General features: G+C 38.1%; 3 protein-coding genes across 4 annotated transcripts in view; 1 reads left to right on the top strand and 2 right to left on the bottom strand.

The window, feature by feature from the left end:
* Positions 1–14,958, bottom strand: part of snx19a (sorting nexin 19a) — a 49,014-nt gene extending 34,056 nt beyond the window's left edge. Inside the window, exons 1-9 of one of the 2 annotated variants that reach the window (XM_079870401.1) lie at positions 14,750–14,958; positions 11,470–13,033; positions 11,159–11,291; positions 10,313–10,413; positions 10,092–10,208; positions 9,864–9,952; positions 9,678–9,771; positions 8,356–8,500; positions 7,932–8,055 (exon numbers count right to left, since the gene is read on the bottom strand). In XM_079870401.1, the coding sequence (XP_079726527.1) occupies positions 7,932–8,055; positions 8,356–8,500; positions 9,678–9,771; positions 9,864–9,952; positions 10,092–10,208; positions 10,313–10,413; positions 11,159–11,291; positions 11,470–13,033; positions 14,750–14,799 (2,417 nt within the window). In that variant the 5' untranslated portion in view covers positions 14,800–14,958. The remainder of the gene's footprint in view (positions 1–7,931; positions 8,056–8,355; positions 8,501–9,677; positions 9,772–9,863; positions 9,953–10,091; positions 10,209–10,312; positions 10,414–11,158; positions 11,292–11,469; positions 13,034–14,749) is intronic. The other variant, XM_079870400.1, reaches the window with a different exon arrangement.
* A 273-nt stretch (positions 14,959–15,231) lies between these two features.
* Positions 15,232–16,719, bottom strand: gig2o (grass carp reovirus (GCRV)-induced gene 2o). Its single transcript, XM_079872905.1, has 2 exons — positions 16,650–16,719; positions 15,232–16,546 (listed from the first exon to the last, which is right to left on the bottom strand). Exon 2 carries the CDS (start codon positions 16,543–16,545, stop codon positions 15,889–15,891), a length of 657 nt encoding a protein of 218 aa, XP_079729031.1. The 5' UTR covers position 16,546; positions 16,650–16,719; the 3' UTR covers positions 15,232–15,888.
* A 742-nt stretch (positions 16,720–17,461) lies between these two features.
* LOC307159602 (POU class 2 homeobox associating-factor 2) lies at positions 17,462–23,565 on the top strand. The gene is made up of 5 exons (XM_079873074.1): positions 17,462–17,665; positions 19,937–20,037; positions 21,181–21,223; positions 21,356–21,663; positions 22,769–23,565. Exons 1-5 carry the CDS (start codon positions 17,653–17,655, stop codon positions 23,183–23,185), a joined length of 882 nt encoding a protein of 293 aa, XP_079729200.1. The 5' UTR covers positions 17,462–17,652; the 3' UTR covers positions 23,186–23,565.
* The last annotated feature ends 70 nt before the right edge of the window (positions 23,566–23,635 follow it).

Below are 23,635 nucleotides of genomic sequence, written 5' to 3'. Positions count from 1 at the left end.
CAGACCACACACACTTGTGCACAGGGCAATAGTGTAAATGAGTCAGAATGATGGTGAATGCTGCTCATCACACAATTCAGACAAAGAGAGAAAAGACACAGTTCCAAGGTATGCTGTTTTATAGCCTGTGCTGAGCTTTGACTTTTCCATTGACTGAACAGTAACAACAGCTGACAGAGCCACTGATCTAATTACATTTGGTTATGTGTCAGACTGAATCAGCCAATTTTTCAGATCACCTAACAAAATGTCAGACATCCAATGGAAAAAAGAAAAAGAAAAAAGACAACAGTCTGAAATGGCAAACTATAAGCTAAGTAAATTACTTATTTTAGGAAAAAAGGAAATAGTAGTACTCTGACTTTAGAAGTCATACCTAGGACATCAATTACATAACCACTTGTTTGAAGACACAGACCTTAATGGTGTGTGCTGCCCCCTTGTGGTAAAAAAAAAAGACCTGGAGAAATGTGCTGATGGTCAGCTTCATTATGAAAGTCCTTGTTTCTGCCATTTTGAAACATGTCTCCTGACACTGTCTAAGAAAAATAGTACAACATGCACAACTATAAGGCTAAGGAGCATCTAGTTTTTTAGAGTAGGTTTTGAGTTTCATGTATTAATACTATTTGCAGAATGATTAGCATCACACCACATGATGATCTTCATTTACTTGAGTATCTGTGGATCTACTGGGAGCTGCTAATTTGACCTGGGATTTTACAGTTACTGTGTAAGTGAGTACATGCAGTAAGTCATCTACATCTGTTCAATATTATTTCCAGCAAATCTGGAAAGTGTCTGCTTAGAAAGGTCAGCCAACAGTGGTCTAATACTATTAAGTGAAGAAATCCTGCCATAACGAAGAACAAGATGTTTTTTAAACGAATTGTTTAGAGTGGCCTCAATTCCAGTTTCACACAAGCTCTCTTGAACCACCAAACAGAGTTAGACAATTATATCAACGACTTATACTACTGGACATGTACACAATATAGTTCTCAAAATTATGGTTAATTAATCGGCATGATGCAACATGAAAACAGAAAACCAGAACAGATGATTTCCACACACACAGACCATAAGAACACAGATGTATCCAGCCAAGATGCTCTTGTGGTGACATGAGGTCTGATGCAGAAATATACAACCCACTGTGGTGTTTATGCCACCACATTTAATAGGCATCTCCAAATCCAGCAACTGGACGAAACAGGATCTAGTCAGGACTGAAATCAAAAAACCCAATGCATCCTAACCCAGTGACTTCATAGTAATGTCAGTGTACACAGCAACAACATTCCCGGCCCACGTTTGGTTTGCATTTCCAGTGGGACATTTTATTCTCGGACAGCAGCACCCTGCTGACAAAAGACGAGCATTTTGTTTTCTGGTGTGCATTACATACTGGTATTTATGTTTGTAAGTGCAAAAGTATGGCCTGTGTGGGCATTTGTTTGCAGGCTGGTAAACTGCACATTGTGTTCTCCAAAACATGTTGAATTTCAGCTGAAAGTACAAGTCTTATCACTTTGGGGTGGTGCACAGGCTAAAACCTCAAGGCTGGCAATCAGAAGGTTGCTGCTTCGTATGGAAGCTCATTTCCACTTCAGAGTAGTGAAAAAGTTTTAAATAAGATGAAAAGTTTGCTTTTGTGATATAAAATCTCATAGGTATTTTTAAAAAAGAAAACTACAATTACCTTAATTTGATTTATTCTGGTTTCTGAGACATAAACAATCTTCCATATAGATTCACAATAAGTTTATCATCAAATCATAGAGCTTTAGCCATCACCATTGGGCCCTTAAAGTCAGAAGTAGCGGCAGATCTTTTCTTCTGCATTGTGACATACATCTGAGTGAAACAGGCTACTGAAAAACAAAATGTAGAACGGGGACATGGCAGATCGGCTACATGTGAGATTGACTGTAAGAAAGGGGCGGAATTTAAATTACATACATCACCAGAGAGAAGTTTCACCCTGTAAGTCACTGTAGAGGCAAGTGGAGACAATGATCAGTGGCTTTTTTGAATATAACTGCTCTTCTACAATAAATTTTCAAAGAGTGTGTGCACACCACACACATTGAGCACACAGAGAAGGAAGCAAATGGACCAAGACCATTACATAATAACCCTGTTTGTAGATGTTCCATCCCCAGTCATGCCAATACATGCTTTGAACCACAGAGAGCCATAAGTTTCCAGACTCCTCTCCATCTAAGCACCACAGAAACTCCCAAACTCTGGAACAGCTAACAGAAAGCTTTCATGATTATCCTGCGGCAAGTTTATCCACTTGAACAAATAGCTGTTTAGGGACCAGTGATTTAGTGTGAAACCAGACAGATAAGACACCCTCGCTAACAGTTTGAAAACGATTGGCCAAACTAAACAAACACATTACTGGCAAATGGTCAAACTGGTCTTCTCACATGATATATGTGAAGATAAACAGACTGCCCTAAAGCGCCTGTGAGCTGGCCTGAAGCGTGGATATATAAAAAAGTTGTGGCTATTTTACAAGGCCAAGATGCTAACATAAAGACCCAACCAATGATAACCTCTCTCTCTTAGTTTCTACCCCTTATCTAATCCCTCATGGTAAAGCTCCTAAAATGACTGTTAGATAAAAGGACAAGCCTTACCATATGTCTGGCCAACCCTGTCTTGGCTTTTAAGGAGACAGGATGGAGAGACAAGGTCAGTGAGGCTTGAATATGTGTTGCCTGTTTCCATATTATTAGAAATTTCCGGAACTCCAGGTCCCAACGACATGCTGTGCTGAAGCAACAGTCTTGTACTTGACAGTCAAATGTTTACCAGATGGAGTCAGGAGTGATTGAAGACATGATGGCCTCACATGTCCTGTAGCAAAACTCTTAAGATAGGACACCAAGTACATTTTATAACTAATACATTTAGACATTTTATATTTTATGGAAAGAATTAATATAAATTCAAATGAATGCCGCTTATTGACAATTTTATATGGGGGCTAAAACTGAAAGTGTACTTTGTAGCTCTGTGTACAGAGCCCCAAAAGGGACATGGTGAAGAAAAAAAAAAGAAATATGAGATTGAGGAAACATTATATATCAATGCTTTAAACTTTTGAGTTCCACCGAGAAACTTTGCGTTCGCTCACAAAGAGCTCAAAAGGAGAAACCGTTTTTTTGAGTGAACGCAAAGTTTCATGGGGGAACACAAAGGTTTTGCGAGCCAACGCAAAGTTTCTCGGCGGAGAGCAAATGTTTTGCGAGCCAACACAAAGTTTCTCGGGGAAACGCAAAGGTGTTGTGAGTGAACACAAAGTTTCTCGGAAGAGCACAAAGGTTTTGCGAGTGAACACAAAGTTTCGGGGGAAAGCAAAGGTTTTGCGAGCCAATGCAAAGTTTTTCGTGGGAATGCAAAGGTTTTGCTCGCCAACACAAAGTTTTCCGTGGGACTCAAAACATTTGCGAGCGAACGCAAAGTTTCTCGAGGGAACGCAAAGGTTTTGCTCGCCAACACAAAGTTTTTCGTGGGACTCAAAACATTTGCGAGCGAACGCAAAGTTTCACGGGGGAAAGCAAAGGTTTTGCTCGCCAACACAAAGTTTTTTCGTGGGACTCAAAACATTTGCGAGCGAACGCAAAGTTTCTCGAGGGAACGCAAAGGTTTTGCTCGCCAACACAAAGTTTTCCGTGGGACTCAAAACATTTGCGAGCGAACGCAAAGTTTCTCGAGGGAACGCAAAGGTTTTGCTCGCCAACACAAAGTTTTTCGTGGGACTCAAAACATTTGCGAGCGAACGCAAAGTTTCACGGGGGAAAGCAAAGGTTTTGCTCGCCAACACAAAGTTTTTTCGTGGGACTCAAAACATTTGCGAGCGAACGCAAAGTTTCTCGAGGGAACGCAAAGGTTTTGCTCGCCAACACAAAGTTTTTCGTGGGACTCAAAACATTTGCGAGCGAACGCAAAGTTTCTCGAGGGAACGCAAAGGTTTTGCGAGCCAACGCAAAGTTTCTCTGGGGAACGCAAAGGTTTTGCAAGCAAACGCAAAGGTTTCGCAAGCCAACGCAAAGTTTCTCGGGGGAACGCAAAACATTTGCGAGAGAACACAAATTGCAAAAAGCATTGACTTATTATTTTTCTTCCCATCACATATTTTTTTCCACCAGCATGTCCCTTTAGGGCCTCTGTACTGAGGAATTGTGCTCATTCAGCAACAAATGCAACAGTCCTGAAATAAATTATTTGAGTCAGTTCTTTTTTCATAAACAGTTAAAAAAGACGAGCTACCGGTTTGAGTCTGATTAATCCTTCACTTAACTGAATCGAACAGAGCTGTTACTGAATCAGCATCTGACTCGCATAAGTGCAAGTGATCATGATGTGATGTCCATATCGAAATGTATATATACACACACAAAAACGGAATTCAGGACACTGCATACATTTATAATCAAATCCTGTCAAATCCTACATTAATGTGTGCATGTAATGAAGCACAGTTTGAAAATGCACAGGTTGCATCATAGTCCTAAAGAAACCAGGAGATCTTGATTGAACAATGACCTCAAAATACTCCATCAACACTTCATACATCTAAAATCCAGCATCTAAACTACCCCTCTCCCCAAATCCAGCATCAGAACATTCTGTGCACCTCTTTTACAGGAAATATTCCTTTAAACCTGCAGTAATCCTCATTATACTTAGCATCAATTATTGTGCTGACCCCAAACCACATAAACTCCCCAACTTGGTTGGAAAAAACATGCCGGAGTAATTACACATGGAATAGTGAAGACGATGTCATGCTTAGAAAATAGCTTTAGATTCAGCTGACATAAGGTGCTGATTTTAGCCACACTAATTAACACCTGTCCTGTTCTGGTGATGTCATACAAACAAGGGCAGCATTAACTGTCACATCATTTAACAGACATAAGGCCCATCCTAATATAACCTTCCAGAAAAACAAGTTTGGCTTGCGTGTATCGCTTTTAGTGAGGGCGAGGCCAAAATCCTAACTTTATCCCAAACCTAAATACGGCAATGCGAGAAACACATGCTCAAAGTGACCAGACAAGGCCTTCTGCGTTATGAAGGAGAATTGCAGACACATGGCCTACTTTTTTAATGAAGCACTGAAATCTGAGCATATATCGTTTACAAATGTAAACCAAGAAATGGTTAGCTAATCTGCATCTAAAATTGATGTTCTTAGTGTTTTCTCTGTCTGTTTCCCTGACATCAACCGGCATTTCAGTATGAATTCTGTAGCATCATTTCTAAATCATCATCAGTAATCATGTATATCAAAAATAATTTTTCCCTACTTTTCATACTTTTCCCTTGCTATGTTTGTCCTTTCTGAAATTCAAAGAGAATGTTGTAACGTTTTGTGACAGTCTCTTATTGAACGATGCAGTCAGTCTACTAGTCCAGGGGTGGGCAACTCTGGCCCCCAAGATCCAGAGTGCCAAACTGCCAACCCTAAAAAAGGTTAGGGTAAGGAGCTTGATCAGGGTTAGAGCTAAAACTTTGAAGGAAAAGTGGTTCTTGAGGGCCAGATTTGCCCAGCCCTGTTCTAGTATGTCTCCCTATTATGAAAAGCCATGATTAGATTAGCATTTAGCGAACTGCAGTGAGCTGAATGAACAAAGAGGCCATTTACACAGAATGATTTTTTGCTTTTGAAAATGCAAGACGCAGTGCAATGGAATGGAAAAACAAGGTCCCGAGATGCATCTTTAAAAGTTGAACTGCTTGACACGTCATTTTTGAAAGGTCCACACTCAAACGCAAGTCGCTGAAAAAGTAAATGCAAAGCAATGGTCAAAGACATCCATCTAGTACATGTTATGCATGTCAGTGGGCAAGTTTCAACAAAACAGGAATAATGTTTGCTTCTGGCCAGAGTATTTACTCATAAATATATGACAAAGTAACAGAGTGGGCCCTATTTCAACGATCCAAGTGCATGGTCTAAAGCGCATGGCGTAAGCGCACTTAGGGCGTGTCCGAATCCATTTTTGCTACTTTACATCGGGAAAAATGGTCGGGGTGCAAGGTTAAAGCGTGCGAGCAGACCATCTACGGGACAAAGTGTACGCGCGTTGTGGACCCGCCTATAGGCGCCAACTATTAACGCGCTCTTTAAATAATAAAAAAATATTGCGCCATTGACTTTATACCAGCTTTCATTTGGTCAAAGGAGCAGTCTATTTCAGTTGCCTCAAAATAGAAACGCACCAACAATGCGCCTGAAAACACCTCGTTTTCAGACCAGCACACCCACCTAACAATTTCACAATCTAATTTTAATGTGGGTTTCAGCAATTGTCAGATTTTGATAATTTACTCATTTTTGATAGTTATCATCAACGTTTTGTTGTAAATGTACTAACTGACTCTAATGTGTAGGCAGTCATAGTATCATTAAACAGAAAAAAACTAATTTTACAATATATTTTTACACACAAGATAAAAAATATTCAGCAATAACACCTTTATTATGCTTTTATACTTGTTAATCCAATAAACATCCTTTCTCTGGCTACTCGGAGAGAAACAAACAAAACATTTTGATCCATTGTAGCTAAAGTTCAGAAAGCACTGATGGAGGATATTTCACTGTGCGTGCAACAAATATTAGTGCTGGCATGAGGAGTCATGTACTCTGGGGAAGTGAGTGACAGCACATTCTGTAAAAATGCTGTAATCCTCGCGAGGAAGACATAAGCTCACAGGAAGTGTGAACACACACACACATGCATTGTTATGATTCTTCCTTTTGGAGTAAGAAAGGCTATCAAGTTCAACAGGTGATCATATAATGCAGATTCCCAGCTGGCAGTTAGTCCCAGGCGATTTACTCATCTATTCTCGCTGGGCCATTGAGTGCAAAAGGTTTTAAAGTCACCTCCCATTTATCAAACATATCGTAGAACAATTTGTGTACTTTGTTAAGCATGTGTAGACCAGATAATAATCTGTTACCCTGCTGAGATTGTTGCCTTATCTACAATAAATAATGATCATTAAACTAAAGGACTCATTAATCTTGGGACCATACGGCAAACCAGACACAGTGGCCTGTGTGGTCTTTTCACAATGTGCTGGGTTTTTTTCGACATCACTTCTTTAACTGCTTATGACAGCTTACATATGTCTGGCCCACACAAATGACGCAAGGCTCTTGAACCAGATGCAATCCTGTTGAATAGCTCGCTGGCCAGTAATCAGCAAGCCCTGCTGCGTCCAATCACCTTCCTGCGCTTCGCCCCTCTATTACTTCTAATTGGGTGGAGCACATGCACGAGAAGCTCTGCTTTCCATGCTTCTAAGAATTTTTTTCGCACTTAAAGTCTGATAAGGACTTACGCAGAGGAATGAATGGACAATCATTAATGATCAGCCCTGTCCAAAATAAAAATTATTAAATGCTTTGCGTGATTTCAAACATACTTTGAACACGACCCTGCTGTTCTTGAGTGTTTTTTGTTCTCATAGATCAGTTAAGTCAGGGTCTTGTGAAAAAAAAATCAGCTAGAAAAGGGATTATATAGAATATCATACCAAGTGACCACATTGTTGCTTTAAATGGACTTGTCTCCAAAGCCAGCATGATGGAATACTACAATAATCTCAGGTTCATAACTAATGATTTTGCTTTGGGTCAATAACAAACTCTAATGTGCTTTAATGAACAAATGCACATATTACTCAAGGGTAACAATGAACATCATGGCCAGCAAAGTGATTACTGGATAATTAGTGGTTTGTTCATTGTGTTTACATACATACAGGGTAGATTATAAAAGATACATCACAGAAATGAGCATTACAATTCTGAACTGTCAGCGCAGATGTCCAGGTGGGAAGCCGAAAAATATTCGACATATTTTCAAATTCAGAGTTGTCAAACCTGTACTCACCTTTCAATAAAAGTGCCAAAGAGCAGTCTAATGGTTTTCTGGATGTTTTCTGTACACAGCCAGCTCCACTGGTCCTTCATCAGCAAACACAAGATATTCAGAGCAATATCTGCCAGGGCAGTGTCTGCGTCATCACAAACATCAAAATTTGGCAGTGTAAAGGTAGGGTTAGATTTTAGATTGTATCAGATAAATGTTTTGATCTCACATAAAATAATTAAAGCTACAACTCGCTCTCAATCAGCTCTTATCATGAATAATATACTGCCATCTCCTGTTTGATAGTGTGTACAACATTCCTCATGGTTATCTTTTAAATTAAAGTTAAATTAAAGTAAATTTTCTCCTTATCCTACACAATTCTAATGTGCATGAGAATAAAATAGAAAAATGTTTTCAAGCTTTGCTTTTGAAGTTGATTTACCTGCTCCTCTTCCTCTCTTTTCAACAGGTCTCTGCTCTCTCATGGGTCTTCCTCTAGCAAAATGACTCCTGACACCACCATCCACCAGCTTTTCCTGTTCCTCCACAAACCCCTCCAGATCTGACAGCGAGAAACCTCGAAGAACCTACAGAAAGGGATGAAGCACGTAACAACCACTCTCTGCATCGACAGCTCCTCCGTGGAGATCGTCAAGAGGCCGAGAACCTCACCTGGTCTCTCAACACCAGTTCCATAGCGAAGAAAGCCTAGAAGCCTTTCTACTTTCTACAAAGGCTGAAGAAAGCCCATCTCCTACCCCCCATCCTCACCACATTTTACAGAGGGATCTGACCATCTCAGATCGCAAGAACCTGTAGCAGATATTGAGGACAGCTGAGAAGATCATCAGGGTCCCTCTTCCCTCCGTCACAAACATTTACAACACACGCTGTATGAGCAAAGCTATCTGTATTGCAAACAGCACCAACACCACTCACACCAACTCTTCGCCCTCCTACTGTCTGGCAGAAGGTACAGAAGCATTAAGGCCCTCACGGTAAGATTGCATGACAGTTTCTTCCCCCAAGCCATCAGACTCCTCAACTCCATGTGACTGGCCTGACAACTACACTCCCACACATCCATCCACATTTACTTAATCAATCTCTGAACATAAACTCGCAAACTTTGCGCATTTGCTCGCTCAAAAAAACCTCCCCACTACTTTGCCCTGTTCCATGTAAAATTTGTACTGTTGGTTTTTGTCTTATGTAGCACCATGGTCCAGGAGGAACACTGTTTTGTTTCACTGTGTACAGGCTGTATAGAGTTGGAATGATAATAAAACGACTCTGACTGAAAAAAGCCATTACCACTAACCCACAGAAAATCCAATAAGAGTCAACTATTGGGAGTACCTAATCAGGTTTCAGGAGTACTTCACAATGATTTTGCTTTTGCTTTGCTAAACCTATATATATATATATATAAAAGAAAAAACAGTATATATATATATATATATATATATATATATATATATATATATATATATATATATATATATATATACATATACTGTTATGAAATGACTAAATTACTTTATATATCTGACTATATATATATATATATATATATATATATATATACTGCTATGAAATAATGAAGGGTGGTTATAATTAATAACAACTAATCTCATGATTTTCTTTTTAAGTGAATGCCATTAAACATTAATTTCATATTTAAGGAAATCCATATTTGTTATTTGTTTATGTGAAAGATGAATAACTTTTTATGTGGCATTGTATATGATATGAAGAACTCACTGAGCAGCGTTCACTGAAAGAGTATGTCACTTTAGGCTGCAGGCTTGGGACATTAAGAGTAGGAGCTATTTTACTGGAGAATCTCAGACGAGGCCTGAAATATGAAAGGACAGTTTGTGAAATTAAAAACAAGAGAATTATTAATTTGCATGCTTGACATATGTTATCTAAGTCATATATTCTCACTTTCTTTGTGGGTCTCCTTCCTCTGTGGGGCTCTGAGGCTCTGGGCGTGGAAACGCCGTCTTCAGGGTGTCCACTATGTTCTCAACCATCTGTTTATAAGGAAAACATATCATACAGACAGACAGGCAAAATCAAACAGCAATGTCACAATAAAAGTTAAAAAAGAAAGAAGTAATTTCTAAACTTTAAAAGGAATCAAAAGTATATCTTGTTTCAGGACAGAGTGACCTTGTCTATGCGTGAACTCGACGGCTTCTTCTGGAAAGCTGCTGTGGCATCTGTGTTGAGGGCAAGGAACTCACGCACCTCCTCACTGTTAGCTGCCTCTGGGACGACGCACAGTTTCTGCAGGAGTGGAAAAAGGTGTGAAGAGACTAAGTCCAGGGTTTTGCATAAAAGTCACATTTCATTTGCCCAAAACATTTTATTAGTGAAGGGAAATCTCTTACCCTGAGGAATGATTCCAGTTGGCTTCTCCTGGCTTCCACTTTTTCTGTGTCCAGGTTGCTGAAGGGAAGGTCTGGGAAAAGTTTCTTTGGACCTTTGACATCTTAAATGTGAGCACATATTTTAATGATGCACCGAACTGCCAACATGACATCTTTAGTTAGGAATATTTATAGTTATAATTACATCTTAGTACAGCATATATAGATATTAAAATGTTTACATTAACAAGATTTATAAGTTTAAAAGGTTTGAGACTTCAGGGTACTACCCCGGTGACAAGCTAAAGGAAAAAAAAAAAAAAATTACCTTTAGCAACAATTTCTACCAATGTACAGAAATTGGTAAGATTATTTTATGTTTTTGAAGGAAGTCTTTTATGCTTACCAAGGTTGCATTTATGTGATCAGAAATACAGTAAAAATCACAATATTGTGAAATATTATCACAATTTAAAACAACTTTTCTATTTGAATATATTTAAAATGTAATTTATTCCTGTGATAGCAAAGCTGAATTTACAGCTGCAATTACTCCAGTCTTCAGTGTCACATGATCCTTCAGAAATCTAATTCTATTTTGCTGATTTTTTTATTGCTCAAAAAACAATGCAACAATGCTGCATTGCAAGCAACTGGTCTTCACTGTCACTGATCAATGTTATGCATCCTTGCTAAATAAAAGTATTCATTTCTGTTTATATCTTACTGACCCCAAACTTTTGAACAGAATATTATTTATTATGTATATTACTTTTTACTGTGCAACTCTGACAATATGTACTAATTAGGTCTGGGACTATATGTTCATTTTTAATATGTGAATCGAATACATTTAGAATGTCTTACTTTTGATCACTTTCTTGAGATCTGGCCTTTCCTCCAAACGGCTCTGCAGATTGAGGAACTCAGTGTAGCGCCGGTTCACCATATGATACGTGACAGGCTGATCAGAGCTATCTGAATCTGAAGCAGTTTCAAACTACAAACACAAGACACAATGAATCAATACTGAATTAGCAAAAAGGGGAAAGCAGCCTAAAAACATTGCTTTTCATGAAATCCATTATTCCAACGGATTCCAAACCAAATTTAACAACAACAAAAAAAGTATGTCTGTATTTAACATGACATGTTTCATGCATGTATGAGAATCTCACCTTTACAGTATAAAGAGTATAAGGATGAGTGCTGTTGCTTCTTTGCTCTCTGGCTGTGATGGTCCCAACGATTTGCAAGTTCTGAATAGATACCGGTCCCTCTAGATTCCCCAAGTTTTCAAAAACTAATGAGTCCAGGCCAAGGCTTCTGGGGATGGAGTTTGATGTGTTAGTCATTGGCTGGACCAGAGAATCTTCCACTATACTCTCCAGTGATGAAGGAGGCTCTGAAACAATGTTTTGCCTGAAACACTTCCCCAAAATACCCAATGTGTCTTCCTCCAGACAAACCAGCCCACAAAAGTCTGAAGGAGAGATGCAGTCACAGAAGTCCTCAGCATCAGTGTCTGTTCGTTTCAAAGACTCACTAGATATCTTCCTCTCATCCGAAGAGGGTGATTCCAGGTCACAGTCTGTGTGTCTATAGAGGCGGCTAGTGCGGTACGGAGATCTAAGAAGTTCAGCTGTATTTTGGACCATTCTTTCTGGAAAAAGTATGCCAGAACTTTTCCTCCTATGTACATTTTCATCAGAGGACCACTGACTCTGGAAACTTGTTTCAGAGGAATCACAGAGAGGGGCTGTGGATACAGACCAAGCTGTCTGCATGCTGGAGGTTTCAGGACAGTCTAAAGTAACCGGGGAGTCATAATCCCAGAAGCTTCTTTGGGAATTGTCCTGGTCTGCTGGAGGTATTTGCTGTGGACTTGTTTCTTCTTTGTCGGTGGACTGAGTGAACACATCTACAATGGTCTGGTTTAACCAATCTGGACTGGATAATCTTGCCACAAGGGGCAAAAGAACATTGCATGTGATGAGCTCTCCCACCATGTAGCAGCCTGTTCGTGTTTCCAAGTGAGATTTGGGAATAAGGACGTGCATGAGGAAATCTACCAGCGCTCTGGAGTAGCAGAGCTGGTTAGCTGGTCCAGTCAGGGCAGGGTGAGGCAAATCAGATCTACTGTACAACCTCCATAGTTTTTGTGAGTTTGAAAGCGATTGGTCGGACTCTTCTTGCAGTGTTCGTTGAAGTTCCTTGGCTTGGCTGAAGCTCTGCAGATGGCGTCCGCAAAGCTCAAGAACCCTCTGGGCCAGAGCTCTCCGGTCCACCTGCCTCGCCCTCCTCTTCAGTTCAGCGGCTGCCTCCAGCATAGTGTTCCTCACCTCCTGTTCAAACTCGTCCCCTCCTTTAGAAACAGAACTGCAGTACCAGGATGACACAAAGTCCCGCACAGCCTTGTCAACAGCACTTTGAATCTCCCAGTCCAGTCTTTGTTCACTCTCTGAGGCAGTGTGAACTTGAGGGGACTCACCCAGGGGCAGGAAGTGCTCCAAATGAAGGAGGCTGTTGGCATCCAAAGCGACACGAGATCCCAGCCATCCAGCCAGAACTACCAACAGACTGGTGAAGATGCACAGCAGCCACACATTCACAAGAAGATGGAACAGAACTAACCATGTAATCAGAACTACAACTCCAAGAATGCTCCTCTGTCCCAGTAACTCAGAGAGACTCCATTGATTTGGATTGACAACACCAGGCATTTTGTCACAAGTCAGAGCTCTTAAATTGGAAAGAGATAGGCAGACTGTCAAATAAATAAATTATAATAATAATTAAATAAAAATTAAAAATAGCAAATATAGCCTAACTGATACAAAAAAATAGAAATTAAAAATGTAACATCTCAACACGAAGGGCAAGATTGTTCTTTTTCAGGCAAACATTTATGTGGCCACTGGCCAGATAAACGTGACCTGTTTTCTTAATAAAAAAAAAAAGGTGCCTTGTTTTGCCATTGACTACATTATTACCTGTCATCGGCCCACCGGTGGGCATACATAGTTAAAACAGTAATATCCTATACTAAAAACTAATCTTGACAAACTAGGCTATATATCACTTGAAAGCTTACAATCTCTAGTTTTCATATTTGGTGATTGATTTTCAAAATAAATTACAGAGGAGCCGTAATTTATCAATTTGCAACAAGAATATTTTCATACTCCTCCTAAGGCATGTTCAGACCTTCACTTTGAAATAGCCATGAACATTAAAAATCATAAAAGAATGGTAGAAACCTCAGTTTGATTTCATGCAAGAGTTCAAAAGATAACATCAATATTCAATTATTTATTTATTTTTTTTAGAAAAAAAAGGTCTGAAAATGTAAGTATTAAGAAAAAATAATAGATTCACCATTTGTGATGTGGCAGCAAACTATAATGCACATACGTGTTGAAGGTTGAATTCATGTACAGTTAGAGGTTGAATTCATAACAAAATCTGCCAAACTTCCCATACTACTTCTGAATAGGATGTCTACTTCAAAAATTGTATGAAAATTTTGGATATGGTTCAGATCACTCAAACCACGAGGAGTGGTTGGAGTCTGGTTGTCACCTAGTGAAAAAGTTTGGTACTGCTCCCAAACAAAATCTTACTGAAAGCTCATTTTTTGACATCAAGATGTTAGGTCTGGCAACTCACCATAGACACGGCTCAATCTGAGGGGCGGGATAAACGGGTGTCTTTCAAATTCGCTCAATAGGACAGCGTAACCAACCAGAGCGTTTTCCCAACAGCGGAGCTAACGTTAATTGATAGATTCAACTTTTGAATCTGGCCGGCAAAACTACGAACACATCTTCCTTTTTTAAGAATGACTTAAGTGCCGTTCTTTGCTCTTTTCTCAAAGAAAAACTTAACTCCAAGTCCTCCAGAGTCGCGGCCAAAGCTGATTCGAAAGACTGCTGTTCGCCAGCAGCCATTCTTTGTTTTCAAGTAGCAGGGAACCGTCACAACTCTGTTGTCATTATGTTAAGCCCGCCCCGCCTGCTCTATACACGATGTGATTGGCCTGACCCAATTTAGGTTTTTACAGCTGGAAAGTCAATGGAGAGTTGCTAGACTACCCTGGAAGCAAAATAAATTTTGCTGCCGCGAGGGTGCGTCTAGATTTCTAGGCTACATTTTTTGAGATATCAACCTAAAATTTTAAACACAACTTGTTCAGATTTTTGGCTTTGACTTTCTTGCAGTTTTAGAGTCCAACATGTTTTGAAAATATATATTTTATATAAAATATAAATAATTACATTTTTACATTGTACATTTTTATAAACTCAAACTTCTATAATTTGTTTTCTGTTTCATATATTTTTTTCTTAATTTAAACCATTTAAGTTCGGAATGTGCATTTTCATGTCTATTGGGGTGGGGGGGGGGGGGGGGGGGGTCACTACTACAAACTAATAATAACATTTGGAGAAAACCTACCGTTTCAGAGAGGCTGTGTGCAGACTGAGCAGGTCACAGTTCCTGATCATTAAACTATATCCGTGACCACATTGTTTATCGTCATGTAGATGTGCCCAAAAGCTGTCTATGAGATGGTCAGTATAACAATATTATCATTAAAATGGTGTTTGTCTTGCATGTCGTTGCTATGGACGTTTGCAGTCTGTCTAATCTACTTCACTGTAATTGGATTAACATCTAACAAACTGTCCACCTCAGACTAGACTTCAGTCATTAAAACCCGACTGAACGGCGCCCTCTTACTGCAGCAGCTGTGAAGTTCAACAACAAAAAATACTTTCAGACCGGAATTATATTCCAAGGACAAAACTACTATAGCTGACAAATGAACAGTAAAAAAAAAAAACAGTTTGTCTTCATTTTAACATTTTTTTCTAATCTCCATTACATTGAACAGTAGGCCTATTTTGGCTATTTAAAAAATATAAATACATTTTTTTGATAATTAAAAATCATAGATTCAGTTTATTTTTAAGAAATAAAATATTTTCTAAAACATTTGAAATGTTAAATATCTGTAGACAAATTGCCGGAATTAAATGATTGATTTTGATAAAATCATAGCTGTAACATATAGGATTAGGCCTATTAAAAAATGTACAAATCCTTTATAAGAAATGTGATATTACGTAGGCCTACAGTATAGTCTAATTTTTATATTTAAATAAGATATATTTTGGATTATAGGCCTATGATATTTTGTTTGTTTGTTTTTTCAAAAAGCAACAAAGGCCTATCTACAGTCTAAAAATCCTTATGAGCCTAAATCAAATTTAAATCTTAAACAAATAGCCTAAATAAACAATAAATAGGCTAATGTTTAGAATGGATCAATTAGCATATTGCATTATTTAACTGATCAGTTCGTCAAAATAACGTAAAACACAAGCCTATAATGAAACGTTTAATGATAAATGAAACTTTTATTTCTATAGGCCTAAATATGATTAGGGTAGCCTACAGAGGGTTAAAAGACAACAAAAAAATAACAAACTCATATGGATATACAACCTAAAATACAGATGTTAAAAAATCAAGGAGGTCTGGGAGTGGGAACCCATTCATAATCTTAAATCAGCCTTGGTGACATTTCAGATTCAGTTTCTTTCTCTGAACTTTCTGCTTTTGCACACGTGTTTTCCCTGAAAAGGGCAGATTAGTTTATTGCACTCCCAGCACGGCTGAATATCATGGTCTTCATCAGAATTGTCGCGATGACAAAGATCGCAGTCTGAGCCTTTGTTTTTCAGTTTACTGCGAACCAGCCGTCGAAGCTCCCTGCGTTTATCGTTATCCACACAGCACGCCACGCCAATCACCTCGATGCGACTGGGGTCCCACACGCAGTCCTCCTCGCGACCGGACTTGATGGTGGAGATGTTGCTGTTTGGCGGAACCCACGCGCAGTCGTACCCGCTGCTGTGCCACGATTTCTGGAGAGGATGATTATCACAGTCTATTTTCTTCACTTTTCCAACACGCACCCGCAGTTTGAAAACGACTTTGTCGTTGACGTCAGTGTTGAGCGGGTAACACTTGGCTTTATCAATGTTACGACTGACATAAACCCCGGCGCCCAGCATTCCATCTTTAGATGGTATAAATCCTTTATTAATGATAGTCGTGGCGTTGTTCAAATGTGCGCCGTGAAACATTGTGTATACACGGCCTGACTTCGGTTCCTGGTTCTCGGACAGAGACTTACTGCGGTCTTTAACAGCTTTCCAGCCACTGAAAGACACTTCTCTCTCCATTCTAAGATTGAATACGAAGATTGAATTAGTATTTTGAACATCTAAAACAGCCTTTTATGTTTAAAATCCACGGAAATCATCATTAAAGGGGAAACTGTGCTCACCTTCTCCAAGATCGTATGCACCCGATAGGCTTTTCACTTTCGATTTCGTTACTTCCAAAATAAAAACCATCGCGAGATTCCAAAACCTTTAGTCGTCATTCCCATGACAGCTTTCTATATTAAATAGGCATATAGACTATTATATAAAGTAGGCTAAATTGTATTTATACAGGTAGCCTATACTGTCCCAGCAGCATTTGCCTTTGATGCTGTTAAAAAAAAAAAAACTTCAACTTTGTTACTATCCGTAACATATCAGGCCTAATATTTGTTTCCATCCAATAACTTGACACAAAGTTTTGTCAATTAGTTGAGCTCGTAACACTTTGGTTTTGCTTAAAAAATGTAAGACAGCAATTCGTTTTAAAACTGTATTCTTTAAATTTTAGTGGGTTGATTTTATTTTATTATTATTATTATTTTACTGTGATCACTACATTAACTATCCATTAATGGATTTTAAACCTATATATAGTCCTTACATATCCACCAGGTTACCCTATAATCTCCTCTTTAAAAATAAAGTTTTTGACGCAGGGCCTCTTAATGAAAAACAGCTTTATGCTACGTTTAATTTATATATTTTCCTTTGTCCTCATCTTTTGTGTTTAAGTAGACCTACTGTTAGGTAAATTATTTTTCGCTTTTTTCTTTATCATTTTCCTCGCTGTCATATTCAGCTTTTAATGTCACACTCTCCATTTTTTCAACAGTGCAGCCTTAATAGTGTACTCTGATCTACTGTAGATGCAAATTATTAAGAAACGTCTCCAAGCCAGTTATTTGCATTTTAACCAAATGATGAAGGCTTCACAAGCGAAACCATGTGAAGGGTATGAATAGATGTGCGTGAGCTTGACCATAAGCTTCATACTGTAGGCTATGTCTATTTGGGTTTTTAAATCTTCTTTCTTCCTTTGATATAATGAACGTGGTATGAGTTCTGCAGGAACAGGAATCAAAATTGAAGACCTGAGAAACCTGGCAGCACTCGGCTAAAATTATGATGGAGACAGGTGAGAGTTTGTGAAAAGTATTTTAGTATTTTTATTTATTTCATTCGATGTTTAATTTGTAACGCATTAATGATGGGGCTTTACAATTATATTAAATGTGCTCACGTGACTATTCGTAAGTTATAAACACCGTTGTTGTGTTACAAATGTATGTCGACAATTTTATATTGTAGCCTATACATAAAATGTGTTCGCTCTTTTAACTAAATATAGGCCTATACATAGGCTACCTAAAGCTAACAGAACCTAGCTTGACCCTGTTTTAGAAAAATAAGTGTGCAAAATCTGTATATCAACTGAAACGTGAAAATGAAGTGCTTTGAAATACGGGCTCTAGACGTAATTGCTTGTTAAAAGCTAACAGAAATGGGAACAAAATAGCCTAATGTCTGCACCTCAGCGGGGGTTTTGGCAGAATGATTTAGGAATTTGTGCGATAGGTTAAAAGTGCCTGTTATAGACACAGGTGACTATATCAGATGCCTCAAAATAGTAATTATAGCCTATACCTAAATATAGTCGTATCTTCTATCAAAACTAGGACAATATTTAAGACCCCTCTTTTCTCTTTCTATGTCAAGTACCGCATTATGACTGTTAACGGGTGGATTATGACATCAGGCTATGACTGTGTGTGCCCTAGACCACAGATGAGACAGGTGTGTGTCAGAGAGAGAGAGAGAGAGAGAGAGAGAGAGAGAGAGAGAGAGAGAGAGAGAGAGAGTGACTAATAATTATAATAGGCTACTTTATGTTAAATTGTTTGTTTAACAATACGTATTTTGCAATTATTTTTCCTCATGCATAGGTGTGCAACATGGTTCTCAGTTAGTGAAGGTGAAACAGGTATACAGATGGAGATCTCATTATTCCTGCAAAGCTTAGTTTTGTTGTTTTCTATTGAAACTGAAGACCACGACTGGACAGTATTTGAATAGAGTTGTATCTCCAGTCACCAGGAGATGAACTCCAACATAACATTAATATTCTGATTAAATGATTGTGTAAAATTAGTGCATAAAATGTATTTGACTCACAATTCCGTTTCTACCCCTAAACCATGTCATCTCTCATCAACATAGGAAAACATAAGGCCATGATGAATCAATTTCTTAACTAGAAATACCACAAGTAGGGACTTATAAGAAATGCATACTGTTTAAAACAAGTTCATATTTAACACATTTTATAGATCTTATTTGCATGAATATGTTATTTCAACAGCTGCTCAGCAATAAAACCCGTCAGCATTCATTCACAGTTCAATTCAGGGTCAAAACTTATTTAAAAAAAATAATAATTAAATATAAATGGTATAGAAACAATAAAAAATACTTAAAGTGTTGAATAAATAGTTAATTAAGTTTGCTTACTGAAGACATGTTCCAAGTAGCAGGTTCTCCTTGAGTAAAAGTTGCTGAGGTACAGAATGGTTGCGTATGATCAGGTATAACAATTCATGATTCATCAATGATTTAAACGATATAACGTATAGACTAAATAATCATTTATCAACTATTCAAATAACAAGGACTGGCAGTTAATTTTTTTTTTACAGAGTCTACAAAAAAAAAATACATTATCAAATGGCTGTGAAACTTTTAAAGCCAGTGAACACTGGGAAATTATGCAAAAGATACTTAAAGCAACCTATTGTGAATGCAGAATGTATTTAATTTTTTTATTTCTCTTTATGGTTTATTCTATCGATATGTACATGCCCATGTGAAAAAAAGACTTCCACAACAAAGCAACAACAGCCTAACAGTGTGGATATTAACAAGTCTTTTTAATGACAAAACAAAGCACTGTATCTATTGATAAAATAAACCATAAAATAAAAAAACAAATTCTGCATTCACAATAAGGTTGCTTTAAGTATTTTTTGCATAATTTCCCAGTGTTCACTGGCTGAACAATAATAAACAATAACTAATTTCCCAGTCATATGATAATATCGATGTATTTTCTACAGTCTCTTCTAAAAAATGATCACTGTTAGGCTATTACTGCTTTGTTGAACTGTAAAGTCACTATCCATGTGGAAAGCTTTTGGAACATACTTTATTTGCATGTCTATTATGAAGGTTCATTTAGTAAAAAAAATCCTTTACATTAATTCATGACAGGTTACTCCTGAAACATCAGATTAACCCGGGGATTTATTAATTTTGTTTTTGTTTTTTTATGCTTCATTTTCTGTCTCTTAATGCCAGATATTTATTCAAAAAAGACATAAAACACTGTAAATATATTTCTTTCTCCCCACAGAGTATTCCAAGAGAGTATACCAAGGTGTCAGAGTCAAGCACACAGTCAAAGATCTTCTTGCAGAGAAGCGATTACGGCAAACAAATGCACCCCGATACAGTGTAAGTTAGCCATCATTCTCACTGTCTTGTTGTCTGATGTTCTCAAGTATTAACTTGATCATCCCATATCCATAAGTGTTTTACTCTGTATTTTGTCTATACAGTATCAAAGAAATCATTGACAATATACAAACAAACAGAAGTATGAAGTGTAAGATATCTCTCACACAGCAACAGTATTCAGAGCATCCATGCTAGTCATGTCCTTGTTACTTTTAAGAGATAAATATCAGGCACACCTGCCAAAATCAGATCTACCTTCCTGAAAGGGGACAGACAGGCATTGTTACAGTAGACGGTTAAACCCAAGCCTTCACCGAGGCCATTACTGAGGGATTTGCTAACAAAATACAAAAGAACAGACAGTCCTTGTGCTCAAGTGAACTCCTGCTGCAAGTTGTTGTCTGCTTTTGTGTCCTTTACTGAAACCAATGGACCAGTCGGTTCATGCAAATGCCTCAGACGGGGTGGTTGGCCTCAACATATATCTGAACAATGGTCTAGCAAAGACATACCCATTACATATTCTACAAGTTAAATAAAAAAAAAAAGCACTCACAAAATATATGAATATAAACTATAAGAATTCCCTTTATAGAATATTGTTGAAAAGGGCCTCTATGTATGGCATGTATTGACAGCAAGTCTCTAACAAAGAACGATATCTACTAAACAAATGAACTTAATTCCACTGTGTACTTCCGCGGCACGTCGCGGAGTCAACTGGGATATGATCCCATGATTTCTTTAGATCCTTGTGGCAAAATCTCATGAGAAGAGTACACACTCCACCGGAGGCAAGTGTACACACGGAGAGCAAGGGGGGGAGCACTGTTGTGACACTGGCAAATCATATTCAAATATCCTCCCGCATGATTTGCCTGGCTTTCAACAGAACAAGCACTAAAACTTTTCTCCATATTCTCACTGGCTGCAAGTCAGGCAAAATACAAAGCAGCCCAATGGGGGTTCTGCGTTTCTCTTTGCCTTTATATTGTAGGGGGATTCATGTGTTTTCATTACATGCTGTCTTCTTAAGTGAAGTTTATGAGAAACACACACACACACACACACACACACACACACATAGACACAACTGTGTTAGTGTCAATGACAATGACTCTCTAACATTTTTGTTTTCAGACGAGCAGCAGTTCTTCTCAGCCAGCTTTTGTGCCAATGCCCGGTGAGTCCATCTGGTAAAGCTAATCCACAGCTAGATCTAATTAGATATGTTCAGATCTAACAGGTGTCCACAGTGAGAGGCTAATTCATCTTGAATCATGGAGTTAACTGAATTTCCTGCTTCCTCTTGCAGGGTCACACGTGCTTCCTGGTTACTATAGTATGCGAAGATCCTTCCTCCCAGACTCAGACCTCTGCCATCCCATGAAGCAGTACTCATCACCAGACACTTACTCTTCAGCACTGGGAAGCAAGGCCTTTTCGTACGACCACCCCTCCACTTACCCTTCCTTCATTGACAGCTACTACACTCCTGATTCATATGGAGATTACAGAGGGCCAACGTCTTATACCACCAGTGGAGGGTCACTGTTTCCACCATCTACACTACCAACACTACTACCAACTCTGTCTGGAGAGTCTTCGTCACACTTGCTCTTGGTATTCACACTTCCTACAGCTGATATTATTTGGGTCATTGATGTATAAGTGTGTCCATGATAAAGAAAAACACTAATTTTACTCCTTTAGATAAGAACACAATGGTTACATTCTTAGAAATGTACTCTGTGTTCAAGTTGCTTTCATGTGGTTTTAAAAAACGTTTATAGCATTTTAAAGAATTCAGTAACTCTATAAACATCCATCAAGTCAAAAGCAAAAACATTTTAAATATATTTTTCATGGAATTTTTGATTTATTTTTAAATATCATGAATTTAATAATTAATCTGTAACTATAATTTATGAATATCATACATTTTGGGTGAAGATTTGGATCAGTGAGATTCAAAATCAATAATGCTTTTATTCAGCAAGGACATTCAATTGACCTAAAACATTTATAATGTTACAAAAGATTTCTATTTCCAATAACTACTGTTCTTTTGGACATTCTGTTAATCAAATAATTCTGAAATAAAATGTATCAGGATTTCCACAAAAATGCTAAGCAGTACAACCATTTTCAACCTTGATAATAACAGGAAAGCAGCTAAATCAGCATATTAAAATGATTTCTGAAGGATCATGTGACACTGAAGACTGGAGTAATGATGCTGACAAATAAGCTTTGATATTACAGGAATAAATTGCATTTTAAAATGTATTGCAATAGAAATTATATTTTAAATTGTAATAATATTTCCCAATATTACAGATTTTATCAAATAAACGCAGCCTTGGTGAGAATAAGAGACTTTTTTCAAAACATTGAAATAACTCAAACTTCAAACTTTTAAACAGTAGTGTACAACCTGACATAATAATTGCCTTGTCATAAAAAGACCAAATTAAAAAATGGTTGCACAACCAACATGATTTTGTGGACAAACAGTTAATCAAATATTAGTAAAAAAATATATATATAATAATAATAATAATAAAAAGATTATGCCAAATAATAGTTTAAATATATTATTTATTGTTTTGTATCATGTCTGTATTTCTCTATTTTATCTCCATTTTCTGTTTTTGTAGCACTTTGGGAATGTGAAAAGTGCATTATAAATAAAATGAATTGTTATAATTATTTCTCTATGCTGCAGAGAGACCCTTGGGATCAGCCATCAGAGGACCCAGTCAGTCAGTCAGAAGTCATATGTCCTGAGGGTCCAGTCCCCGTGGCAGACTCACCATCTCTAGGAGGGCCTGACTCTGGCGGCTCCTCTCCATACCGTCTATCCTCGGGGCGCAGCGGGAGCTCCATCCCATCCAGCTCTCAGCCTTATACTCTACAACCCCTGGAAGATGTCCCGTACACAGCAGCATCCTACACCTCTGCCTCCAGCTACTCCTGCCCACCGTACATGGTGACACCTGGAGATCTGGCTGTGGTGAAGATGACAGCCGTAACCTCAGAGGAGACTAGTGGTGGAGTGGCGTCTCTCAGTGACACTACATCATGGGCTAAAGATGATGGAACTGGCTCCTGGTTGTCATATGAGACTAGGAGGGCTTTTTGAGAGGCTTAAATGACAATACAGAAACTGTGGACTAATCATTTGCACTTACACAGCCTCTCCATTCTTATACAGGAGGAGATTATATACATCCATCATAAAGATGACCTCCTCAAGAAATTATGATGAATCAATTTTTAAACTCTTCATATTGCGTAAGGATACAACAAAAACATGTGCTGATAGTTTACTGCTAGTTAATTCAGGATTTAATTATGCATTTTACATGTCCATGCGTTTTAGAATGAATTAGAAGCAATGCTCGCTTTTTTCCCTCTTTCCTACATTTATAATTCACAAATAATACCAATGAACACTTAAAGACAACGATGTTAGACTTTTGTCAGGAATGCCATTATATAAAAATAAACATGTTTTGGATTAAAGGAGGTGTGTTGTCTTTACAGAATAGAACAGAACAGCTGTTCTAAGGAACTTACCTCTCGACATGAG

Source organism: Squalius cephalus (genome assembly GCF_949319135.1).
Source record: "Squalius cephalus genome assembly, chromosome: 5".
Taxonomy (NCBI): domain Eukaryota; kingdom Metazoa; phylum Chordata; class Actinopteri; order Cypriniformes; family Leuciscidae; genus Squalius; species Squalius cephalus.
Note: the sequence above shows the minus strand (reverse complement) of the source record. Positions and strands in the feature narration are given on the sequence as shown.